At 42.7% G+C, this 24,170-nt stretch overlaps 1 protein-coding gene across 6 annotated transcripts in view; it reads left to right on the forward strand.

The window, feature by feature from the left end:
* The first annotated feature begins 788 nt into the window (after window positions 1–788).
* The window catches only part of PPFIBP1 (PTPRF interacting protein, binding protein 1 (liprin beta 1)), a 51,779-nt gene continuing 28,397 nt past the window's right edge, over window positions 789–24,170 (forward strand). For 3 of the 6 annotated variants that reach the window (XM_010014600.1, XM_010014601.1, XM_010014602.1), the window contains exons 1-7: window positions 789–873; window positions 2,838–3,043; window positions 13,731–13,817; window positions 14,653–14,766; window positions 15,309–15,440; window positions 21,398–21,490; window positions 23,883–23,997. In XM_010014600.1, the coding sequence (XP_010012902.1) occupies window positions 810–873; window positions 2,838–3,043; window positions 13,731–13,817; window positions 14,653–14,766; window positions 15,309–15,440; window positions 21,398–21,490; window positions 23,883–23,997 (811 nt within the window). In that variant the 5' untranslated portion in view covers window positions 789–809. Of the gene's footprint in view, window positions 874–2,837; window positions 3,044–8,813; window positions 8,911–13,730; window positions 13,818–14,652; window positions 14,767–15,308; window positions 15,441–21,397; window positions 21,491–21,990; window positions 22,084–23,882; window positions 23,998–24,170 lie in introns of those variants that run through there. The other 3 variants (XM_010014598.1, XM_010014599.1, XM_010014603.1) reach the window with 2 other exon arrangements.

A 24,170-nucleotide genomic window follows, 5' to 3' on the forward strand; every position in this document is an offset into this window, starting at 1 on the left:
TGTGCTTAACTTGTAGCCCACGGGGATTTCAGGCCTACAAGTTCACCTGCCTAGGCAGCAGGTCAAGCAGGTTTGCTTTTCCAGACTCTGCTGGAAATAGTCCTCTGGGGACCACTTCTGGCTTTCAGAAGTTTGAGGGTAAAATCAGATTGCATCATTAAGGTGTGAATCTCTGCTAAACTCAGAGCAACATCTTTGGAGAGAGAGTCTCTGAATGCTCAGTGAGTCATGGGCATATGAGATACCCTGCCTGTAGGCAAATAGTTGTATGCCTGGGACTTCTGGATTGCCAGACATCCAGAGATCTTGGGCAAATGCTCAGACCTCTCTTTTTCTATACCATCAAATTCTCGGGGAGAAAAAATACAGCAGATAAACGCATAGTTTACTACTGAGTTGCAGCTTCGTTTTAGTGATCAAAGGCCTGTGTCTTCTACGCAACCTTTCCTGAAGTGCCATGTGGGATTTCTAAGGTGCTCTATGGTATGTCCCTTCAGTGACATGGACCCGTAGGCAAAGCAGGCCACAGGTTGACCAACAGTAGGAACTGAATTATCAGAATGGTGCTTTGGTTCTCTGATGCCAGTTCGTGACTGGTGGTGAAAACCTCCAAGTCTTGCTGTGGTCAGGAAACAGCCCCAGTCTTGTGCTCTGGTGGGCAGTGGTGTCTGAATTCAGAGAACATGCAGTGAAATTAAAATTCTCTTTTGCAGATTGTTTCAGACTTGAGGCTCTGGATCCAACTCGCATTATTGGTGTTCGATTGCTCCTTATGGTGTAGCTGGTGATTGTTCCTGAGAAGAGAGAAGATGATGAGTGATGCAAGTGACATGCTCGCTGCGGCTCTGGAGCAGATGGATGGCATTATAGCAGGTAAACACTTGGGACAGCTTGTTCATTTAACTGTTCCAGTCTTCCTTTGTCATACTTGGAGGGCAGAGTTTCAGGCTGAGAAGAGAATGTGCTGGTAATTGTGTTTGGTGTCTTCCATTATAGTTCAGAGATTACAGGTAAACGGAGTGGAGGGATTGCACAGACTCTCACACAGAGACATAGATAAATGGATTGTAGTTTTTCACCTACCCTCTATCAAAATGCTGCTCAAAGTGGCTGAGTGCACACAGCACCATGAAGGCCAAGGACAAGGCACACTTCAAACCAGGATGAATGTGTTTAAAGAGCTGCTGAAAGGCAAAAGGAATAAGTTCACATAATAGTGGCTACTCTGAACTTCTCTCAACTCTGAAGCGTTAAAACATGTTTTTTTTCAAAATTGGAATGCTTTGGGTCTGAACATTTGGTTTGGCACTGCCTTGAACATTCAAGTTTTTTATAAGTACCTGTAAATTGTAGGTGGACCAAGGAGAGGCACTGCAAAGTACACAACCTCTGCTTTTAAGTTGAGTCTAGTGCTTTAGAAACACAACACAGAGGAGCAAAGCAGCAAGAAGTTAATAGTTTTATTCCAGCAGAGTTATACAAACAGCTACCTAAACTGAAGAAAAAATAGTCTGCAGGGATAACAACAGGGTTATAAAGTCTTTAATAGTTCCACTTAAAATAATTTCCCTTAGGGGAAAAATAATCATACAGCGCGTGCTTTGTTTGAATAATGACTTTTGCTCTGCAGTTTTCCTAAAGATATTAAGGACACATAGCAGGAACACGTGTGAAGTGGATTCAGTTGGATCATAATGATGTCTAAAAATACATATAAGCTGTGACTTTAGTAATTTCCATAAGTAGATACTGGTATTTGGATCCGATCATGTATCTGTGTTTCCAAGAGCCTAAGTTGGTTATGGCAGGATGAGGTTTAATATAAAAATAAAATGTGATGTTGGGATGTTTAAGTCACCATAGACTTCATTTATCCATGTCTGTGCAGACCTATAAAGAAGTATAACAAAGGGATATAAACCTCTATGCTGTTTTGGGGATTTTTTTCCATCTTTCTTTCTTTTAAAGGGAATTAGCAGAATACTTGAATTTTGTGACTTGCAAGATGAGGTGAATGAAAGTTCATGGAAGTGCATATATGGCATATCACTGTAGTTTCAAAAAGTTGACAGTACAAAGGATGCTCTGTCACGAAAATATCTCGTTGTGCCAAGGCATTACAGTATTAAGGTCACAAATCAGTGTGCTGAAATTATAGTTGGAATTAGTAAATTGACTTAAATCAACCTTAATCCTAAATTCATAGTTTCCTTCCTTAATATATAGCAACTTTTAATGTAGGTCAAATATACATACTGTGAGTTTATGCAAATGAGAGATTTTCCTCTTTATTAACATGCAAATATGAGTGCTACCATGTCAGATTGTTGGGTTTAAAATCTATTCTCGTGTAGAAGTGATATGGTCGTCTTATTTATCTTCATATTTGTATTATTTTAAAAAAATTTCAGGGCGTTGGGGCAGCATAACACATTCCTGCATAAAAATTGCAGAGCATGTTTTTGTCTGGACACTATCACTGTCTGACTTGGGTCAGACAACCACTAAAGCATTAGCAGAGCCTGTTCTCCCACAGTACTTTCTGCATCTGATACATCCTGGGGAGCAGGAGCCCAGCCGATGCCTTGAACCCAAGGGCATGGTTGTGGCATACATGTCCTCTGTCAGATCAGTCCACCTCCTTCCTGCTGGAGCTCTGCAGGAGGGAACGCCAGCAAGGGCTTGCCCTTCTCCAGATTGGTACATGGTGCAGGTAGAATTGAGCACCAGCGCTGAGTTAGGCTGCTGGAGCAAAGGCTGCCCAGCATTTCACAGCCTTGCTGTGTGTCTGACCTGCTTGCCTTGTGCCTGACCACATGTGATTTTGCTCCCTCCAGGTTCAAAGGCACTGGAGTACTCCAATGGCATCTTTGACTGCCAGTCCCCCACCTCCCCCTTCATGGGGAGCCTGCGGGCACTGCACCTGGTGGAGGACTTGCGGGGCTTGCTGGAGATGATGGAAGCGGATGAGAGAGAGGGGCTGCGCTGCCAGGTCCCGGACTCAACGGCGATGGCTCTGATCGAATGGCTCCAAAGTCAGATGGTAAGGTCTTGCCTTATTTCACCTGTAACACACTCATTTTGTTTGTTAGCTAGACTGTCTCAGCAGGGCCTGAGGTGATTTTTATGCAGGTGTTTAAAGTTTTAGAGTAGGTTTCAAAGAACCAAAGGGAACAAATTTTGCTTTGGAGATGCTGTTGTGGGGCCTTGGAAAACCTGTTGTTCAGGTACCTCATACAGTGGGTTGACCTGTGCTTTCTCTGGTGTACCACTATGCCTCAATCTAGGGAGGAAAAAATTTTCAGTAACTCATCTCAGAGAAAGACATTTTTATAGGAATCAGATGCTTAAATGGAGGGGAGAAAGGTTGCTTTCAGTATGAACTTTTCACTAAAAAGCATTTTTGACAGCGTATTTTCTACAGGGACCAGTGTTGTTACTGAGCTTCCTTACCAGGTTTGTAACAGAAGTGAGTGGTATAAACTTAGCATCCCTTTAATCTGGATTCCAAACCAAATTTTTCTTTTCTGTGTTTGTGAATTTGCCAGTTTTTGTCACCTTGCTTTAAAAATACACCAGAATATACCTGGCAGAGCTGATTTTTCCCCAAGACTTGGTTTTCCTCAAAAATCAAATATTATTTGAGTGAAGGCTACCTGAAGACTACCTCGGGAAATAAAATGTTGTGCTTATCAGAAGATGAGTTACATGGCATCATTTTTGAAGGACCCACTGGTTTTGCCTCCAGGTGCCCTGTGACTGATGACTTCTTATCAGGGCCAAAGACAAGTCCTTGGTCTGTGGCAAGTTTTGTATTCTGGTGGTCTGGGTGTGCACAGGTTTTGGGGAAGCTCCAGCAGTGGAAATCAAGACTTTCTTTCTAAGGGCCATGCTTCAGGTTTTAAGTCAGCCTGCAGCTAGCTGTTAGGATGACAGCAGTGGCTATGCACTTCTGCACATTTTGCCAAATCTGTCTTACAGCAGTCTGTAAGTCCTGGGTCCTGCTGTCTCACACACTTGGTGTTGCACAAGGTAATACCATGCTGCCGAAATGGGAATGCCAGATCTGATGATCTGATGAAAGCTGGGTCTGTGGTGGCTCTGTGTTGCACCCTATGCATTGCTGCTGTTGGGATAGGCCACCGTGGCCTGGTCCCTTCCTAGGATGGGCATCACACGTGCTCAGAAAGGGTTCAGTCCCCCTGTAGCCACAGCTGATCTTGCAAAATGTGTTTTTATCTCAATACACGGATTTATTTCAGTTCTTGGTTGCAGCCCAGGGTATGTGGTGCAGGACTGTGTGTGCCAAACCTGCGGCTGGCGCTGTGTGACCTGATGTGCTGTCTAGCAGCACATGGGCCGGCTGAGCACGCAGGAGGACATGGGCACCGAGGCTAGCATGGCTGGGCTCACTTCTCTAGCTCTTGCAGAAAGGTTTGAGGGGAGAGCTTTTTACTTTTTTCTCCTTTGCTTTGAACTACTCATTTGAAAATGCCTGAAACTTAATGAAGCACGTGGGAGCTTTCCCACTGCCTCCAGTGGGATTTGGATCTCGCCCCCGCTGTCAGAGCATGGCAGCCAACTCTGAGATCAGGAGGAGGAGACAGGAGTGACATTCAAATCAGATCTTTAAAACACGCAGAGTTCCTGCTAACATCAGCATTTCCTTCCTGTGTAATGTACAGCAGTGAACATCGCTGTAACTAGTCTCTGCTCTGTGTGGAGCAGAAAACGAGGGACATGACAGGTTTCATGCAAGTATGGCCTTTATAAATAAAAAAAATGTTCATATGCCAAATAAACAGCCTTGGAAAATTAACTGCTCCCTGTGGTGTGCATAGGCATCAGTAGTCCATGCTTAGTGATGCTCATCCACCACATGTTATTCTGGAGTAAAGGGACCCAGCGGCATGGCTAGAGGCTGCAGTGCCTCTTGAGATTAATGAGGTGAAGGCCAGTCATTGCCCCTTGTGATGGCAGATGTGTGATTTAGGGATGTCCAGCTGTTAGTAACTGGAATGAGGTCCTTCAGACCTGTGTGATATGGATCACTGTTGGCAAAGATACAGTAATGGTTTTCATTGCAGCCATGGGCTAAATCTTGGAGAAGAAGGGCTCTGTGTGCCATTCATTTTATTGCCTCCTGAGCGCTGGAAAGGGTGTGCAGGGCTTGTATGTACAAAAGATTGCAGAAAATAGCTATTCCATCTATGCTTCTCTTCAGTCCCCGTCAAATTATTCCCCTGTACTCACGGGAATCCTTAAAGCCTCTAGTGGGAAAGACTGAACGTTACACTTTGTACTGTGCTACAAGCATGGGATTTGCAGGTGTCACCAGTATCACCTGCCTTTCTGCAACTATGTCCATCCTTACCAAGGAAGGGCAGACACCTTAATTTGGTTTAATCCTTCATACATGAAGAAGTTGTATCCAACTGGGCTATTCCAGGCTGCTGGAACCGGTGCGTGACATCCCATCCGAAGCTGTAAGCAAGTCTCTTGTGTCTCAGAGGAAAACAAAAATAGTGTTTTCTTCTGCCAAATAGTGTCACAGGAGAAAAATCCTCTCCTGGCCCCTGCAGGGAAACCGCTGATGGCCTAGTTGGGAAAAGGGTCTGACAACAGCCTCCCAAACTTGCTCACTTCTGTAAGATGGGGCACAGCATTCAGTTTTGCCATGTCAGAATTGGCTGCCTCAAGTCCCTGTACCACTTCTTAGTGACCGCTTCCTTTCTGCTCTTCTGGGTGTGTTAGAGAAGCCTATGCAAGTACTCAAAAAGGGCCAACAAGGTAATATTCCTCATGCTGACTTTTTTGTTTTTAACCAGTGGATGCCAGATGGCCACGTGACACCAGAGTGCGCGTACAGTGCCCGGACATCTGGTAGAGCTCTGCCAAGAGAATCATCGGGTGCTCCCCAGGGGGAGTTCAGACAAGTTGCACATGCAGCTTTCTACTGCACAAACAAGCCAGTTTAACTATAACACATCATTTCTAGCTGTCCATCTGCAGCTCAAAACCGATCTCTGTTGCTGAAACCCTGCTCACGTCTCCATGTGCAAATGGAGGGCAGGTGAATGTCATGGTTAAAATTACAAACGAGCCCATTTGTTCAAAGTCTGGAAAGACATTGCGGCTTTTTCTGAGCTCAGACATGTTGGGACTGTGCTTTCACTGGATTCCAGACCTGAAATCCGTAGCCAGACTATAACTGTTCCGAAGTTTTGGGTTTGGTTTTTTTTTTCCAGATTTTTCCTGATCAAGAGGGATGTTTAATGTATTCTGATGAGTGCTTTAATAAAACATGTGCTGTACTCTGTGAAAATGGAGCTTCTGGCTTGAATACAGATAGCATGTGAGTAATATGTAACACCATCACCAGGAACAAGACCATTTTAAATTAAACTCTGCCTTTTGCAAGACCAAGGCAGCCTTGTTGTGTCCAGCTGGAAGCTGATAGATCCATCTCTTGAAGAATAATCCTCAGGACCCTTGCTCTCAATCATCAATGTTGTTCAGTTTTTTTCAGTTGAAGCAAGCAACAGACAGTTTTTTTTCTGGTTATTATTTTTCTTGACAGTGGGGATTTTTGTGGGTTTTGTTGGTGTTGATTTTTTGTTTTGTTTTGTTTTTTTAAATACATCTTATGCAACAGCCTTCTCAGAAGGAAAAACCCAACTGTGTCTTGTTAAAAAGGAGAGTGAAGAATAGAAGTGGGTGGACAGTCTCTTCCCACACATCAGAGCCAGCTTCCCAAAGCTCCTGATATGAACTTGAGTATGTGGGTCCCGTTGTGTGCCTTCTCCTCCAGAAAGGATGTGCTCGTGGAATGAAGGAGCCAGGATAATACTTCTTCTTCAAAGTCCACAGCAAGTGCAAGTGTGGCTTTAACTTTGGAAGTGTCTTTCTGAATTTGAATACCTATATATGTAGGTGGGTGTCTTTTTCAGTCCAGAAGTGAATTTCTGAAGATGACTGTAAGACCGTTAAAGCAAAACAAACTTTGTGGCCTCCAAAGGTTTCTTGAAGAACATTTTCAGCTCATCCATATATCACAGAAGATAGATTATTTGAGCTGTGGTACCCACAGTGGCTGGTGCAATGTAGAGCGTTGCTGCTGTGAACAGCAGATCTGTTGTCTTACAGACCAGCCTCAGATTTTGACACTTCTTCAGCAAGTTGATTCTTCCAGGGAGTGGCTGGCAGTATAGAGAGTTAATATGAGGGGATATTAGATTTCAGAGAGAAATCTTCCTGGCTGGGTAAACATAGCTTGTAATCTTACAGAGATATGTTGGCCTATTTGGACAACAGGGTGATTCCCAAGTGGAGGAAGCGGTTTGGCTGGCCAGAAACCATCTCATATTTCTTATTAATGGAAAAATCTTGTCTTCAAACCAAAGTTTCTTGTTTGATTGCCTTAGAGTGGGTGTACGGGCATTCACTTGGCTCAGCTTAGATTGAGTTTAGCTAACGAAAGGTCCTATGGTAATGTGTGGCACATAGGCATTTACCACTAAATACCCATTTGAGATCCTTCCTCAAGTTGCAATATGAAAGGAGCCTTGTGATACCGTTTCAGTCTGTCATCATAAACTGCCTCACGGACTTTTTGTCCATGAGAAATGTGTCTTTCAAAGTTCTTGAAACACAAGACCCTGCTTCTTGCTAAAGGTGATCATCCAGACTGGCGTGTTTTTAACACTGGAAGATAATATGGGCTCGTTTATAGCACATCTTAGCATGGCATCTTCATGCATCATGAATGAGTTCATTGGCAGTAAGAACAACCCGTGCCATCCTGCACTGGAGCATAGGGCAGCCCTGGTGCCCTAAAGCCATTGAAATTCACCATTCCCAATCCAAAATGCATCAGCCTGGCTTAAAAAACACAGCTTCTGCTCTGCCTTTTTGTTCTGATTTATTCAGTATTCTTTTTTTTTTTTTTTTCATATCAACTGTAGTTCTAAATATTTCTTTCTAATAATAAAAGCTGTGGGTTTTGAGATGATCACAGGACTCCCAGAGCTCTAGACTCTGTGGTCAGAAATACTAAGGATTTATTATGTTGCTGCTGTTACTGGGTAAATTGGAAGTTAAAAGTGAGGATAGAGATTGGTGGTTACTGTTGGATTTTATGTCATTTGTATGTATGACATAAAATCGAGACAAGCCACTCATGAGACCTGGGACAGTTGAGTCAACTTTTCCTTCCTCTTTTTCTTGGCACATATGTGGGAATTACATATGTTCTTTAGGCTTTTACAATGAAAAGCCCATCAAGAGAAGAAAATTCCCTCCTTGTTTACTGTGTAGTCAGGCAAAGGGATTGGACTCACTCTTTTTTCATGTGTGTTTGGGTTGGATGATTTCCACAGGACCAGGAGGGTGCAGAGGAGGGGGTTGTGCTGTTCAGCGAGGAGTAAGGGTGGACATAGCCATCTGCCACCTGCATGGGGCTGCCCTTGCTCCCAGTCAGGTTTACACAGCTCTGTGCTCCCCTGCCTGCATCTTCCTCTGCCTTGCTGCCTAGCTTTTGTGTGTTGGGATCCCGGCAGCAGGCTCAGGTTGGAAGAAGGGTTGATCTTCCTGGGCTTTGATGTGTTAATTCCCCAGAGGAGCTGCTTGCTCCTCCTTCACTGCTCTGCTTCCCACATCTCCCACTCTGCTGCACTGTTCGCCTCCATCCTTGGTTAGGCGAGGAAACCTGCCTCACTTAACCTCTCTGTCTTGGTTCAGAGGAGCCCTGACAGTGCCACTCATCTCAGCAGACGCCTGCAGTGCTGGGGCTGCAGCTTTCAGCCTCGGCTGCCTGCCACAGTCACTAGCGTCCTTGAATGCATGAAGATAGTCATGACCAGCATGGAGTATAGCTGGGACATTCACGGGCACTGTGTCTGGCTAAATAAGGTAAGGCTATCTGTGTTTGTTCTGGCTCTTGCATTTCTCCGAGTGACAAGCCACATCTGGGCACCACTGGTAGGGAATAAGCATTTCATCTTTCTCTTGCATCGGATACCAGCTAAGCTGCTGCTGAAGAAACTGAATGTTTTAAAACGGTTGCATCTTCCCTTTTCAACAGCTGTGTTAGTTATAATTAGAAAATGTTTCAGGTAAATTGCTCAGAGTGAAGGTCTGTATTAAGCTGGTTTTCTTTCAGAATTCACTTTTATTGTAGTGAAGTGTTTAAAATATACTGTGTGGGTTTGTGTTGGTTCTTTGTTGTGCTGGTTTTTTTTCGTTGCTCATTCTCTAAGGAGGAACTAATCTGTAAACTTCAGGAAAAGCTTAGCAGCATGTTTGCCTGCCTGCTGCTGGAGCATGTGAACCAGGCTGCAGATACTCAGTGTGATGAGCAGGGAGGCATGAAATTCAGGAGATGCTGGTTTGGGAGGGCAGCGGTACACTCCCACACAAACTGGTTAAACACTGGTATGGATTGTCTTCAGACAGATTTGATCAATATGAATTTGGGATGGAATCCATACTTGCAGAGGGTAAAGCTGTCAGGGTCCTGTATCACAGGGTAAACAGTGGTGAATACTTTTGTTAGGAAAACCTGGAGAGTCTGATCTGCTTAATGCACACCAAGTGGTGTTGAGGTAGCTGAGAGTGGAGGGAGTTCCCTTATAAGGGAGACTAAAACTGAATGAACAAGTAGAACAGTGGTAGCTGTGCTTAACTAAGCGTAGGTAATGTGCATTGTAATGATCTGAACAACGTAAGCATGTTGATGAGCTCTAAATTAACTCCAGATGGTCAGGAAAGATGTCAGGGACAGCTCACTTGCCCAACTGTTGACTGGACTGTGGTGGTCAAAACAGTAAGCGCAATCTGCCATACAAGAAAATCATGCTGTGGAGTGGCAGCTCCTTCTATGCAAATCAGATCGCTTCTACAGCAAAAACTGTGATTTGTGCAGCTTATTTTGTCTGGAAAGCAGAAGAGAAAATGAAGGGAAATGAGGGTATCAGCTGCAGAAGGCTAAAAATGAGTCTTATGGTTAAAGGAGAATTCAGCAATTGAGAGGAAATGATTTTATTATTATTATCAGGATGTTTAAAACTGTAGTTATTAGAAACTTTCCTGTGGTTTGGAATGCTACCTCACTTCCAGGGAAAAGGGATTAAAGACTGAGGGCAGGCAAGCTGTGAAAGTTTGGTGATGCATCTACTTACTACAGGAATAATTCCCTCCAGAGCAGTGTGGGTTTTTACACTTACATGGTTGCAGACAAAGCTTACACACGTGTTTAACAGATTAGCTATGGACTGATCATGCAGCATTTTTAAGTGCACTTGGTCTGATCTTGAAAGGCATTTTGAGTAAATGCTTAACCTCAAACTTTTGTGAAGCCTCTATGGCATCGTGACAACTGTTCTTTTGTTTTTAGGGTTAAGATTGGTATTGGTAAATCTGCACACTCTTCCCATACAGTGTTTTGCAGTTTATCCCTAAATAGAAAACACATGCAAAATCTAACCACTTAATTGAAGATAGATTTTAAGTTGCTGATGAAAAAGAGCCCTCTTTGGAAAATAACAAAGCTTGTTTTACATAGCTACTAAACTATGTTAATCCTGTATTGACTTCGATGATACAAATTTGATCCGCAACTACCAAGTGCTGCAAATGTGCTTGCAGTTGCTGTTGAATCAAATATTTACTTTCCTTTTTTTCTCTTTTTCTCTTACTTTTTTTTCTTCCTTTTTTTCAAAGCTTTGCAAGGTGAGTAGTCACCAGACGCAGTCCCACGGGAGGCCGCAGGTCCCCAGGCGGAGAGAAACTCCTCCTGAAGGACACATCAAATGTTGCTCACACAACTTTTCCACACTAAAGCTTTTCTGTAGCTCCTGGCATCTTTCAGACCTCCCTGCAGCCCGTCCCTCCCCATTGGGCCTCTATCTATCCCTTCTCCTGATGTACTACTTTCCCATGTGTAGTGGTTGGGCATCTTCCCTCTCCATTTCATTTCAGTCCTGCCCACTGCCACCATTGCCCTGTTCTTTTTTCATATGTTTCTTTCCTTTCTTCCTTCCTCATCTCTCTGAGAAGAAATCAAGCCAGCTATCAACTTCTTACCTCTGTGCAGAGAAGAGGTGCAGGAAGGCATTGTATGGCCATTGTCTGCAAGTCCCTGGTCTCTGCTCCACCACAGGAGGTGCTGGGGCTGCTGCTCTGTGAAATAGCTGTCTTGGTCTTCTGATGTTTTTCTTTCTCCAGCTCTCGTCTTCTTCCCCACTGAAACCAAAGTCAGTGACTTTCTTGCCTTTCCATACCTAAAATGAAGACTTTTCCCCAGGTATTATGCAGAAGTTACAATATTTCAGGCAAAAAGCAAACTGCTGTTGTGTTGTACACCAAGTTTTCTGGTTTTGGTGTATTACAGGAGGTCTGTTTTTATGCAGATTTTACAAAATATTTCTGGTACCAGCCAGCAAAGACATCTTTGTATTTGGTCTTGTGGAAGCTAACCTTTACTTCAGTCCTGTTTGGGGTTCCCATCACCTCCTCCCTCTTTCTTACGGCAATGTGCAGCTGCAGCCTGAAGTCGCATTCTCTAAATGCTCCTACTTTAAAACCAAGTATGATGTGCTTGAACAAAACAGGATTTTTTTTTTTTATATATATTTTTTTTTTTTTTGAGAAATGTGAACGGAGTTTAACAACAAAGGTGTCTGGCAAGATGCTATGCACAGTGACTAACATTCTGCTTTAACACCTCGTTGGTTTTCACAGCATCGTAAAGACATTTTCATCGTAGTGTGAAACCAGTACTTACCTCCCCATATTTTCTGCATGCAGTCCTTGGTTTCAGTTAATTTGTGTCTAGTTACACTGACTACAGGCATCAGAAGGTTCAGTGGTTGGGGCGCTGATGTGGTGGTTGGGAGGCAGGGAGTTGAGTCTGTGTTTTGATAAGCACGTTCATGTTACCCCTGGCAGGATGGAGGGTCGTCTTTGCACCCCAGCTGCCTGCTTGTAATGGGGGATGAATATCACTTTCCTACTCAGACACGCCCACACTGCATTGATAAATGTGCCGTATATTACAAAATACAGACGCTATCCTTATGGAGGTTGAGTAGTGCCTGAGATGTACTGGCAGATTTTAAATGAGAAGGGAGCTGCGGATTGGCAAAGTATGCAAAAGCCTTGGTTTTGTGTGTCACATACAAGTCAAGTTACAAAATTTCAAACATAATCTGCTAGTTGAGCAGCTAACCAGTTTATTTTGGAAGCTCTTTGACTTCTTTCACCTAAATTAAGGTGTTAGATCTTGCCAGTAATGAATGGAAATTCTATGGCATGAGCTAAATTATCTTAGAGCCCAGGGGAAAAACAGGGCAAATTCAGAAATGTATTTTTGCCTTGGTGCTTAGTGTCTGGATGGTCAGAAGGACTAGTAATTTACTGCTAACTAAGTCAGATAAAGGATTCATTATCATATGAGGTGTTGGTACATATTACTAGAAAACATACTTCCTTAGTCTGCTGTAGCTCTAGGAATTTCAGATCACTTTTACAAAGTTACACATGTATACTTGGGGGAGACATTTGCTACTGCATACTGATTTAAAAGCTCCCAGGACAAAGCCCTTTCTTGAGAGCGCTGAGGCCAAACACATTGCATCCCCTCCTTGTTTGCTTCATGTCTGCTTTTTGAGTGATGCTGGTGGGAGTTTATTCTTTCAGTTTCAAATGAGGCAGTTTCTTCTACCACTCAAGGTCAGACATGTAACTTAGGAACAGAGTTTTAGCTAGCAGGTTTCCTGAGGCATCCTCTGCGATCAGGGGAGATGAGCTGCTTGAAAGAGAGATTTAAAGCAGGAGCCCAAAGCCTCTGCAGCTCCTAGGTGATGGTGGTGGCCTCTCAAGGCAGGGCACAAGGATCAGTCACATGGTTTCTTTTTAACATACATTCAGAAGGAAATCAAGGCCCCTCAGCATCAGTGGGAGTCTCTGCTGAGCACACTCGATTTCAGAGCAGCTTCTCAGGCTCCTCTAAGCAATTTATGCAATGATGGGAACAAGAATTTCTTTTCTGAGCTGAGATCTGATTGTGGCATCCATCACAAAGTGCTTTGAGACAGCTTTGAATATGGATAGAGTAAAAATCCTTCTTGCTGCTCAAAAGCATTGAAGTTGTTATGAAGAAAGTTGCTGATTCCTCTGAACTCTCTGATAGCATTAACTTGTATTCTTGTTTCTCTTTAGCCTCAGGCAGCTTTAGAAAGAGATGCGTTTAAAGTGCAGACATTCACCCATACCCAGTAAAATGTGCCTGATGTAAAATGATGTCTCTTACTGTGTGTTTGACTTGCAGAAAGCATAATGCACGTTTTGTAAATCGTACTTTGATTTTTTTTTCACTTGCTGAATGTCTCAGGGTATTTGTCTCTCTGTAAGTCTGGCTTAGCATAGTACGTCATTGAGCACAAATTTTGTTAACAAAATGCTGAATGCACAGTAAGTGGAATTTGTGGAACTGGGTCACCAGAAGGTTCTTTCTTTCTCATCTTTAAGCCCCTGAACAATTCTTGTCCTGAATGGTGGTCACCTACCCTTTATTGACAGTTTACTTTATTTGTAACCCTTTGGAGGCCTGAGAATGGTTTAAATCTGTTCCTGAACTCTACAAACTGAAAATACTCCTGAAGTGTGTTGATAGCATCAAATGATTCTTAGGGTACAATAGCTGACTACACAATATTTGCTGTCTTTTTCAGACTAATGGACACATATCTGGGAATGGAGATGTATATCAAGAAAGGCTGGCTCGTCTGGAAAATGATAAGGAATCTCTTGTTCTGCAAGTGAGTAGTCACCTAAATTATTTTTTTCTGCTCTTGCATTCATGAGACTTTTCAATAGTATGTGATAGAACCTCTGAGGGTTTATTGGCAGTTGTATTGTCTTGGACAGTGTCCAGAAAGCTTGGTGATACCTGAGAGTTAATCCCGATTAGGAATAGGTGTGAGTTTAGATTGCAGGAAAAAAATTAAGGCCTTTCTTTCTGTGTATCTGAATTCTTTTTGAATCTTGTCAGTTGAGCAGGTCTACAGAGCAACCACCTTCTTACATTCATGTGGCAAAATGGGAATAGTTCTGCAGTCTCAAAGGTGTTGTCTTGGTCTTCCCCAGGCTCATTCTGTGTGTTTTAACCTCTTTTGCTTTTATTGTTCTGAAGAGGAGAAGCTGTATGCTGTGGTACACTGTGTGCAATCACTTGGAAAACAGAATAAGTTACATGCAGTGAGGTTTAGCTATTTGGTTATTAAGGTAGGAGCTAGTGGGTATCGGTTAATGTATTGTCACAGCAAAGGCATAATTGTTGGCTGTGAGGTGCAGCAGCCACCCCTTGTGAAAACTTCCAGGGCAAGTCAGGAGGGGGGATGCTGAATTGCACTGTGTCTGCCAGAACTTTGTCTGAAATACCAGTAAGCATGAGGGGGAGAGCTTGCCCTCCTCTCCTGTCGCCTTTGCCATGTGTTGTCTCCACTGGAGAGCTGTGCTGCTGTTCCTCCTCCCCCATGGTCTCATTTAATCTTTGGCCCAACCAGCACTGCTACTCGCATACAGTTCTTCAGGTGACACATATGGCATGGGTGCAAGGTGCTAAACATGCATCCATTTTTCTCCACTGTGCAGGTGAGTGTGCTTACAGACCAGGTGGAGGCCCAGGGAGAAAAGATTCGGGATCTGGAGTTCTGTCTGGAGGAGCACAGGGAAAAGCTGAATGCCACGGAAGAGATGCTGCAGCAGGTATTTCACAGCCCCACGTCTGTCTTGCTGTCTGTCTTCATTCTGTCTTAATGAACTACATTTTGCTTTGGTGAGAGCAGTGCACTTCAAGGTGTTGTACTCCTTGATGTCTCCTAACTAAGTGGTAATTTTCTACCATATTTGGTTTATACTCTTTGTACATGGTAATGTCAGTGCTGCCTTATACTGTAGGAATCCAGTTCTGCTCTTCTTTGAGCCTTTCCTCACTGAACTTCAAAGAGACTCTGGCAGGATGGGTGGATTCCCCTCGAAGCTCCTTGCTGCCCAGAGCAACTGTGATGACTGACAAGTTTTTTCTCATCCTGGCAGCCAACCCATGGTAGTGCCCCTGTAATTCAGGTGCATCCTGGGTGCCTGGAGTCCACCAGATGGGTAATAACTGTGTCCCAGGGCTTCAGATAGCACAAGGAAGAGGGTGATGCTTTTCCCTATAAAAGAGGCCTTTAGCTACAGAAAATAAATTACTAATTTCTTCCCCTTGGGTGTGTAATGCTGTTCTCTTCCTTTTTATCTTGAATCAGGAGCTTTTAAGCAGAACATCCCTTGAAACTCAGAAGCTGGATCTTATGGCAGAGATTTCCACTCTGAAGTTAAAGCTTACATCTGTAGAGAAGGATAGATTGGACTATGAAGACAGATTCAGAGACACAGAGGTTAGTAAAACCCAACTGAATAAAATTTCCTGGCATTTTTTTTTTTTTTTTCCTGCCAGGCAGGAGGGGAACTCATCCTTAAGGTTAAAACATGTATCTCTTCAAATAAAAAGTGTCCTCTTTAGTAAACTCTGGATTGCAAAGAAGGGTTTCCCAAACCAGTTTCTGATTCTTGCCACCAGATATTAGGAAGGATGGCATTTGGGATGGATTTAAATAAAATCATGAACATACTGCGGTCTCCTGTCACAGCTTGAAACTGTCATCTTCTTAGTAAGGCGTGTCTGAGGCAAATGCTTAAACTCATTGCAAGCACAAAAAGCATACACACGCACAGACACAGCACACTAAAAGATATATCTTTTGGGTTTGGTAACAGAGAGAATGGGGTGATTTAGTGTGAGGTCATTTTGAAGCTTTACTTCAAACTCCAGCCTTATAGAAGAAGCCCAGGACCAAGAGGCCAGTAGCGTACAGTGCCAGGTGGAGCTACCATCCCTGGCAGCATTTGCCCTTTGTGCACTGCAGATCTGTGCAGCTGAACCTTGATCATGTGTTGAGGCCAGAATGCCTCAAAGCAGGTGGGAAACCCCAGTTTTTCCAGGGAACTGGAAAATTTTTAAGAATCAGGCTGAGCGTTGCTGCCAGGGTGACTTACCAATATCAAAAACCTCCTGGAGTCTGCCCAGGAAGCGGAACAAAATCTCCAATTTTGGGTTCATAAATCAGCTGAAATGTCAGATGTTCATATTGTGGATGTTCCAGATGTCATTCATTTCTAGAAAGAAAGAAGCCATAATGCCATTACAGAAGACAAAATTTGCCTTTTCCACTTCAGTCAGTGGTTTACGAACTCCATTCCAGTTTCCTTCATATTTTCCAGCGAAGTGTCACTCCTCAGTTGTATTGCAAGCACAAAAGCAAAAGTTAGGCTTGCTGTTGAGTTACTTGGTTTGGACCTGTCTGAAGTAATCTTCAGACCCGCAGAAGTGCACAGGTTAAAAACTAGTGACTTGAATAATGTTCAGATTTGAAAGGTGGTGATAATTTAGGTAGTGATGGCAGTGTTGGTTCCTGCAGTGTAGCACATCTGGGTGTGGATTGGATTCATGTTACCTCCCATTAGCTTTTCCTCTAGTTCGGTTGTTACATGAAGGATCATGGCATTGCCTTAAAACCAGCTGGTTTTCAGTCCAGGTGAGTACTGTGCATGGCAATGCTGGAGAAATTGGTAGGAAGGGAGTAAGGTGGAGGAAATTGCTGAAGGTCCTCTGTGTCCATAGGAGGTGTGTTTAAGAGCTGACTGCTTTCACAGCTCCTGTGAGGTCTCTCTGCCCACACAGTGCTCCTCAGCTCTTTCATGAATTACAACAAATAACTCTCTTCACCTGTATACTGACACCTATTGTAAGCTGCCCAAATGATAGATAAATGAATTGACATCAGCAGTAAATGGCTTTGGGGAGGTGATGCTTGATCCAAATGACTGCAGTGAGCAGGTTTATTCACAATATGATTCCACTGCATCTCCATCTGTAAACATTCTGTGGTTTCCTGTACTTTCCAAAACAGGTAAGAAAAGTGATTGGGCTTTGGGTAATTTTCTTCCTATTTTTCTATCCTTATTTTTATTGAATATGATTCGTTGCTGAGCTTTCTATTCCTTCCTTGCTCCCCAAACAGCATTCTCTCCATAATTTAATAGCACAGCTCAGCATACCAAGAAGTCAAACATAGAATCATAGAATAGTTAGGGTTGGAAAGGACCTTAAGATCATCTAGTTCCAACCCCCCCTGCCATGAGCAGGGACACCACACACTAAACTGTTGCCCAAGTGGTTACAGTGGGGGGACCTCAGCATGCTCTGCAACTCTGTAGGCTTTGTGCAGGCTTACCTGCATGGCAACTGTGAAGACCTTTCTCTTTGAAATACCTTGAAATAAGCGTAATGACTTTGATAAAAATAAGATAACCTAAATTATGTTTAAAAGGTAATTACTATGATTAGGGGCTATATACATTTCTGTCATGGGTATTTATGCCAGAACTAATGAACTGTTACTAAAATGTTCCTCCTTCTCTTTGAAAACCGGAATGATTATAGTGTGATAGAAATTACTATGTCGTTTTTTCTTTGTTTCAACACTTTATAGCTGTAAAGAGGCTTAGGCTTAGACACTATAAAAGGGATCATATATCTTAATTTCAGTTTTGTTAAGTGGAAAAATGAATGGCTAATCAGTTGTATGGGTCTCAGCCATGCAAAATGTCTATCGGGTATTTTGGAGGCAGTACTTTGTTCACAGTATTTTATTTAGTGTTGATCTAATTACATTCCTGTTTAAAGTAGTAGATGATCAGTTATTTCAGTAGAGCTACGTATTTCAATGAATATTCAAAATATTCTACAGTAAAACACATGATGGCATTTACATGCAGTGTTCAAAATGGAAAAATTTCATACCCAAACAGGGAAAGAAAAACTATGAATATTGCTTCTGGTTTTTTTAGGGAAAAGAAAGTGAAAACAAAAAAACTCCATTGTCATCTTACAATAACTTTAGTGTAGCTACTGTTTCTTGCAGAATTACCACGTGGATTAAATCTTTCTTATTATCTAGGTTTTACTTATGTCTGTCATTGCATCTTCCCATTCCAGCTTGGGAGGCTTCTCATACTCACTATTCTTTCTCTAAACAGATGCTTTATTAGATCTGCATGCTTTTTTTCCTTTGTGCTCTAGGACTTTTCTGTCTAGATGTTCACAAATACACAGCTTTTCCAAAGCTAATTGTGTACTTAATAGAGATTTATAATTGTTCTGTTCTTCAAATCATTCCAGTCTTTCCACTTTCTCAGCAGACACCAGTATTATTTTCCTTAAGCAGCATGGGTGGTCTGAGTTGGGCTGAGTTTATGTAAGAAAATATCATACAAGGGAGTTTATTTAGGGAGGAGTCCGTAACCAGACATGGTCTTTGAAGCGGCAGCCAGAGGGTAAACTGGCTCACTCATGGGGAATTCTTCATAATTTAAACACCACCAGTCTCCTTTGTGGAGTGGAGAAAATTTCCGAGTGGAGAAAATGATGGATGTGGTTTGTGTTTCTAGTGTCTGTAAGGAAGCCTCTGACCCTTGAAGCTTAAAGTTATCATTTCTTTTTTGTGCCTTCCTGGGCCTGCTATGAAAAGCACAAGTAACATGAGCAGGGAAGGAGAAGGCTCTGGGAAACAGGCGTCTGTATGTCCCACCCGTCAGCTCCATTCATGGATCCATGCAGGCAACAGCTGTTGGGTGTTTGCATGGAGAGACCTGACTGGATCAGAAAAGGACCGCTTCATGCCTCTTTCATATTTTGGAGGTTTTTAAGACAGGAACATGAGTTATTCTCAGGGCAGGTACTTTAACCCATTCATGTAGGTTACGTGAAGAAGATGTATTAGATGCAAGCAAAGTAGCTGCCATACAGTGGCCACCATGTGGTGACTTACACTGCCGACTGATCCAAGTCAGTCAGGCAACTCAGTGGGCTTTTAGTCTGGTCTTAGATTGCGATGAACCTGTACAACACCCTGAGTGTCTCAGGGACGTACACATCTCAAGCATCACACTGAGCATCCCAAATGCTCTTCAGGCCGTAAGCAGTTATACTGGTTGGCACCTTCAGGTTTCAAACAATGCTGTGATCTCCTTGCTGGAGCTCTGCAGGAGGGGGAAACATGCAGTCCTTGCTGTGAAAGGTTTGTAGTCAAAATCAGTTGAACAGAGAATAGTGGAAGAAAAGGGTAAATATTTCAGGTCAGCAAGCAGGAAAATGGAATACACTGGGAGGATGAGGATTTCTTAGGGAACCTCAGTGCCTTTGACAATTGCTACTTCTGGTATCTTGCCTGAAGTTAAATATTAATTCAGGGGAGACAGCCCTGTTTGGGCATTACCTTTTTCCTCTGCTCATTTATGCAAGGCTTGGCCATCTCTTTTATATTAATGAGGCTCTGTATATGGAACCTGGTGAATCTTTAATGTACTCCTCTGCCTCAAAAAGATGAGAATGAATGTAATTTACAGTTACTGTGATGTAGATAACTTAAGACATGAGTTAATGTTGCACTTGCAAGAGAGTAATAGGCAGTATTTTTAGGGCAAAGCATACTGTAAGGACTTGCCTTTAGTTCTGTTTAACCTGTGAGAAACTGTGCAGTATTTTGCCAAAAGCAAAAATGGTGGCTGCAGAAGAGAAAAGCCCCAAACAAATCAAGAGTTGTAGTGTCAAGGGTGACCATCAGACCTGGGAACATAGATTTTTTAGAGATCTCAAACACTGGATGTTGATAAGAAACAGCTCAATTGATCTAGTCATGCAGACTGACACCCTTGTACGTTTATACTTAGAAAGGTGATGAGATTTGCAAAGTTCACACATTGAAGAATCAGTGAGGAAATGCAGGTCAAATCAGAAAGTCATACATTAGGAGTGGTAATTACTAATAGCACCAGAATGTTCTGTATTTCATTTTCCTTGTACTTCTGCTAAATGAGCTTGGCTTTTGCTAAAGAAATACAAATGTTGCTCTGTTGATACCAGATTCATTAAGTACAAAATAATAGCCAGAGGCTTCTAAGCTCAGAAAATGTGGCATGGGGCTGGAAGGCAGGTATTACTGGGGACCCATGAATACCCCCTAAATGTCAGCTGCTGGCTTGTTAATTTATAAATTATAAATCTCTATACAATTAGCTCTGAAAAAAAAGTGGTTGTAGTTGTTAGGTCGATGTACAGTGTTGCTTGACATGTGTACGATTTGCCTTACCATGTAGCAAACCCAAGTACCATGCTATCTTCTTTTTTCTTCGCATAAACGTAACACTGATCTGGTGTCCGTATAAAAACTAAAGGTCAGTGAGGTATACATGAGGCAGAAGCTTGTTAGACAACTTTGAGTTGTGCAAAAGCCACAGCTTTCTGTTAATGTGTTTCCCTGCTGAGCAGGAAGAACATTTTCCCAGTAAGTTGAGGTTTGTTGTTTCTTATACGGAGGGACACTCTGTCCTGGCTGTCCCCCAGGCTTCCTGCAGGTCTGCAGCTGACCAGTTAAGATCCCATTTCCCCACCTAGAGGACAGGGAGGTTTGGAGGAAAGGTGCCTTGTACCTTGATGGGCATTCAACCCGTGTTCCTTTGGCTACTGCAGGAAGGCAGCTGTAGAGCTGGTGGCACTCAGGGCTGACCTCCAAACCTGATAAGTCTTTCTAGGACGGCAGCCAGAAGGTCGAACCATTCCCCTGAAGAGCTCAGGTGTGTGTTAATGGTGGCTCCGAGTTTCTTCCAAACCAGATTGAATTTGCAAAGCACACATGTAGTGGCACCACTGATGTTTAAACACATATGCCATTGTGCTTGTAGACACCAGTGATGGCTTTTCCATCCAGTCTTCAGTTAAGAGGGGCTCATTTGGGTGGTGAAAACATGGATTTATGCTGTAATCACTTCATATTTTGAAAAGGCGGGTGATGGCTGGCAAGCCTGGAGAAGGGGGGATGTGGCTGGGGGGTGGTGAAGGATGGCTGGCAAGCCTGGAGAAGGGGGGATGTGGCTGCTGAGTGTTGAAGGACAGCTGCCATGCTTTTCTATTGCCCACTTACAGTGGTGGACATCTAAGCAGTTGAGCAGCCAAAGGGGCAGGAGGCTTTCCTTGGTCCTCAGCACAGGGAACACAACTTCAATTTATGTCTCCCTTTGTCCTCTGCCTTCTGCAGTAATGCAGAAACTGGGAAATACCATCCCTGGATATCTAGAAACTCTGAGTTGCTTTACTTAGCTATGAATTTGGTTGGTGTGTACAGAGTGCCTTTTATTGCTGCTGTGTTTTTATGGTCCTACCAATGGGTAGCTATTGTTCTGATTTGTTTACTGAATTTCTTTGTTGTTTCTGGTCTTGTTTTTTCCCCTCACTCAGGATTTGATCCAGGAAATAAATGAATTGCGGTTGAGAGTAGGAGAAATGGACAATGAAAGACTCCAATATGAGAAAAAACTGAAAACAACCAAAGTAAGTGAGGCTGAGGGGAAGAAACCGAGATGGGTGTAAGTCAGGCTTTAGAAGTTCACTCTCTTCTCCCCAGTCTTTGCCTGCACCTTGCAAAATCCTGAGCACACTCAGGCCCAGGGGTTTCATGGTACTCATTTAGCAACAATAGTTATTTTCATATTTCATGCTATGGTTTTCAGTTCTGGACATTGTTCTTAAGAAGGATAACTTATCATACAACTGGCTGTTGAACAGTTAAATGTATTACCTGTTTAGACCCTTGTTTCATATATGTCAAGAGTCACCAGTTGCAGTACGTAAGGTGTGTGCCATAAGTGAGACCAAAGATAAGCATTTATTTTCTCCTAAATGTGCTAAAAATCAGCCATTTCTGAAGAGAGAGCATTCACCTAAGTAATTCTAGCAGCCTGTTTCTGCAAGTTGTCTAACTTCTCTTTGCTATTTAGCCTTGTCTCTTTTCTATCTTTAGTTTTCTCTCACTCCTCTGTCTCTGTTACCAGTCTTTAATGGCCAAACTTTCTAGTATGAAAATCAAAGTGGGTCAGATGCAGTATGAAAAGCAGCGGATGGAGCAAAAAAGCCAGATGCTAAAGGTGTAGTAGTTACTGGGTAACATTGGGCCTGTTTTGAATCCTTCATGTTCCACCGTTTTAAGGTCCTGTCTTGCATCGTGCTGTCATGCTCTGTTCTTCATTAATTGCTGTGTGTTGATATGCAGTGCTCCCTTTCCAATTAGATGTGGAAAGCTATGCAGCTATTCCCTATAAAAAGGGAGAGGATTTTAGTGTTGTCAACTTTGCAGGGATTACACATAATGGAATTAGACTTGGCTTAAAATCATTCCCCTTCCAAGGCAAGATGCCTCTTCTGTAGCTTATGTCTATTATTGAAATGGAACTACTCCTCACCTTTTTAGAGAAAATTTATTCATGAAAACTAGCAAGAAGGTAGTGATTCTTTTATACAGTCCCCTCTCCCACATGTACATTTACATATTCTGTTTCTAATTCAGAGGAAGAAATACCCACCAACAGCCACATGCAGCTTTAGTTGCCTATGGGTATAACAGCAGCTTCTCAAGTGACCATGAGAGGGTCTTGTTTTGGAGAAGCATGAGTCCTGCAGCAGCAGCAATCCCATCAAAATCAGTACGAAGTGGGAGCACTGCAGGATTGTATTGCTCAACCACTGTTCTGGAAGAAGCTTTGATTTCTTGACAATTTTAAGATAGATGTATTTTTAATTGATGTTTTAGAGCAAACAGGAAACAATTTAAAGAAGTTCTGTAGTCTAGGCCATAGTTTGGGATGCAGGCATCACTGTGTATTTGCAACCAACCTTTTGAGGGAAGCTCAGGGATCTACCTAAGCCACAGTATTCTAGTTTGGTTTATCCCTTTAAGGATTTAAAAGGTCAGCTAGAAGCTCTAAATGCCAAAATTATGAGTCTTGCCTTGTTTTGCTTTGTTTACAAACTGAACAAATTAAATTTTCAGTGTTGGTTACATTTGCACTGAGGGTCCTGTCTTGATGATGCAGTTACACAAGATATCCTCGGACATCAAAGAAACATGTTACTAAACTGGGTAGGATTTGACTTGAATTTTAAAAAGTTAAATGCATGGATCTGTGCCAGTCACTTGCTAGTGCAGATGGTTAGATCTAAGTTAAAATTTGACAGCATTTATCTAATACACCCCAACTCCCCCAAACACCATCTGTCTTATTCCCATGAATCTCAACTCCAAGCTTCCTTTCCTAATGCTTGATCAGCAAACCCAAACTGTGGCAAAGGTACCACATTTTTGTCTGAACTGCTTTCCAGTATGTGTTTATGTGCTTGATGGTGTCGTGATTGATTTTTCTTTCATAGAAGCAGTGGTTATTTCTGAAATTGTCCTCAGCCTGGTGTAAGCACAGTTCCATAACTGTCCAGCTTTGAACATGCAAAATGCCCTATAAGCACCAAAAATAAATGTTTGTAAATTTTAGTGTTCGGCCTCATCACCTGCACTTTTTCTGCCTCTGCAAGGTTAAATAAATATGAAAATTCGGTTTGCTTTTTGTTTTTTCTTTAGTCTGTCCGTCTTAAATTTAGATGCAAAATCTCTTTTCAGTTATACATGAGACTGACCATAGGCCCATAGGCCTTTTGGCCTATGGACCTTTTGGACCATAGGCCCCCTGATTTTGCCATTTTACAGGCTCAGTGGTCAGGTGTGATGTTCAGAGCCAATTTGGTGGGTGCACCCTCAGCCAGTGTAAATGTCAGGGAGCCTTCGGTCATTTCCACCAGCTGAGGACCTATCCACTGTGCTTCATAAGGAGGGAATTTTGGAAATGTCTCAGATGTTTGTGGAAGCTGTCACTGAGAGGTTCTGTATCTGTTACAGGATGAGCTACTAGCTTTGAAAGACAAACTAGAGCAGAAGGAAGCTGAGGTGAAAAGGCTGCAAGAAAAATTGGTTTGCAAACTGAAAGGAGAAGGAATTGAAATACTGGACAGAGGTAAGAAGAAGGGAGCATCTGTCACCATGTACTCTTCAGTCACTTCAACTGATGTCATGTTTCCGTGAATGGTTATATAGGAAATAACAGACAGAAGCCTCAGTTTTCGTGTGATTTCTGCCCTTGTTTACTTCTTTTAATATATTTAGTGGGTGTTCACAATGCAGCTGCTG

The sequence above is a fragment of the Nestor notabilis genome, unplaced genomic scaffold (genome assembly GCF_000696875.1).
Source record: "Nestor notabilis isolate BGI_N333 unplaced genomic scaffold, ASM69687v1 scaffold3465, whole genome shotgun sequence".
Lineage (NCBI taxonomy): Eukaryota > Metazoa > Chordata > Aves > Psittaciformes > Psittacidae > Nestor > Nestor notabilis.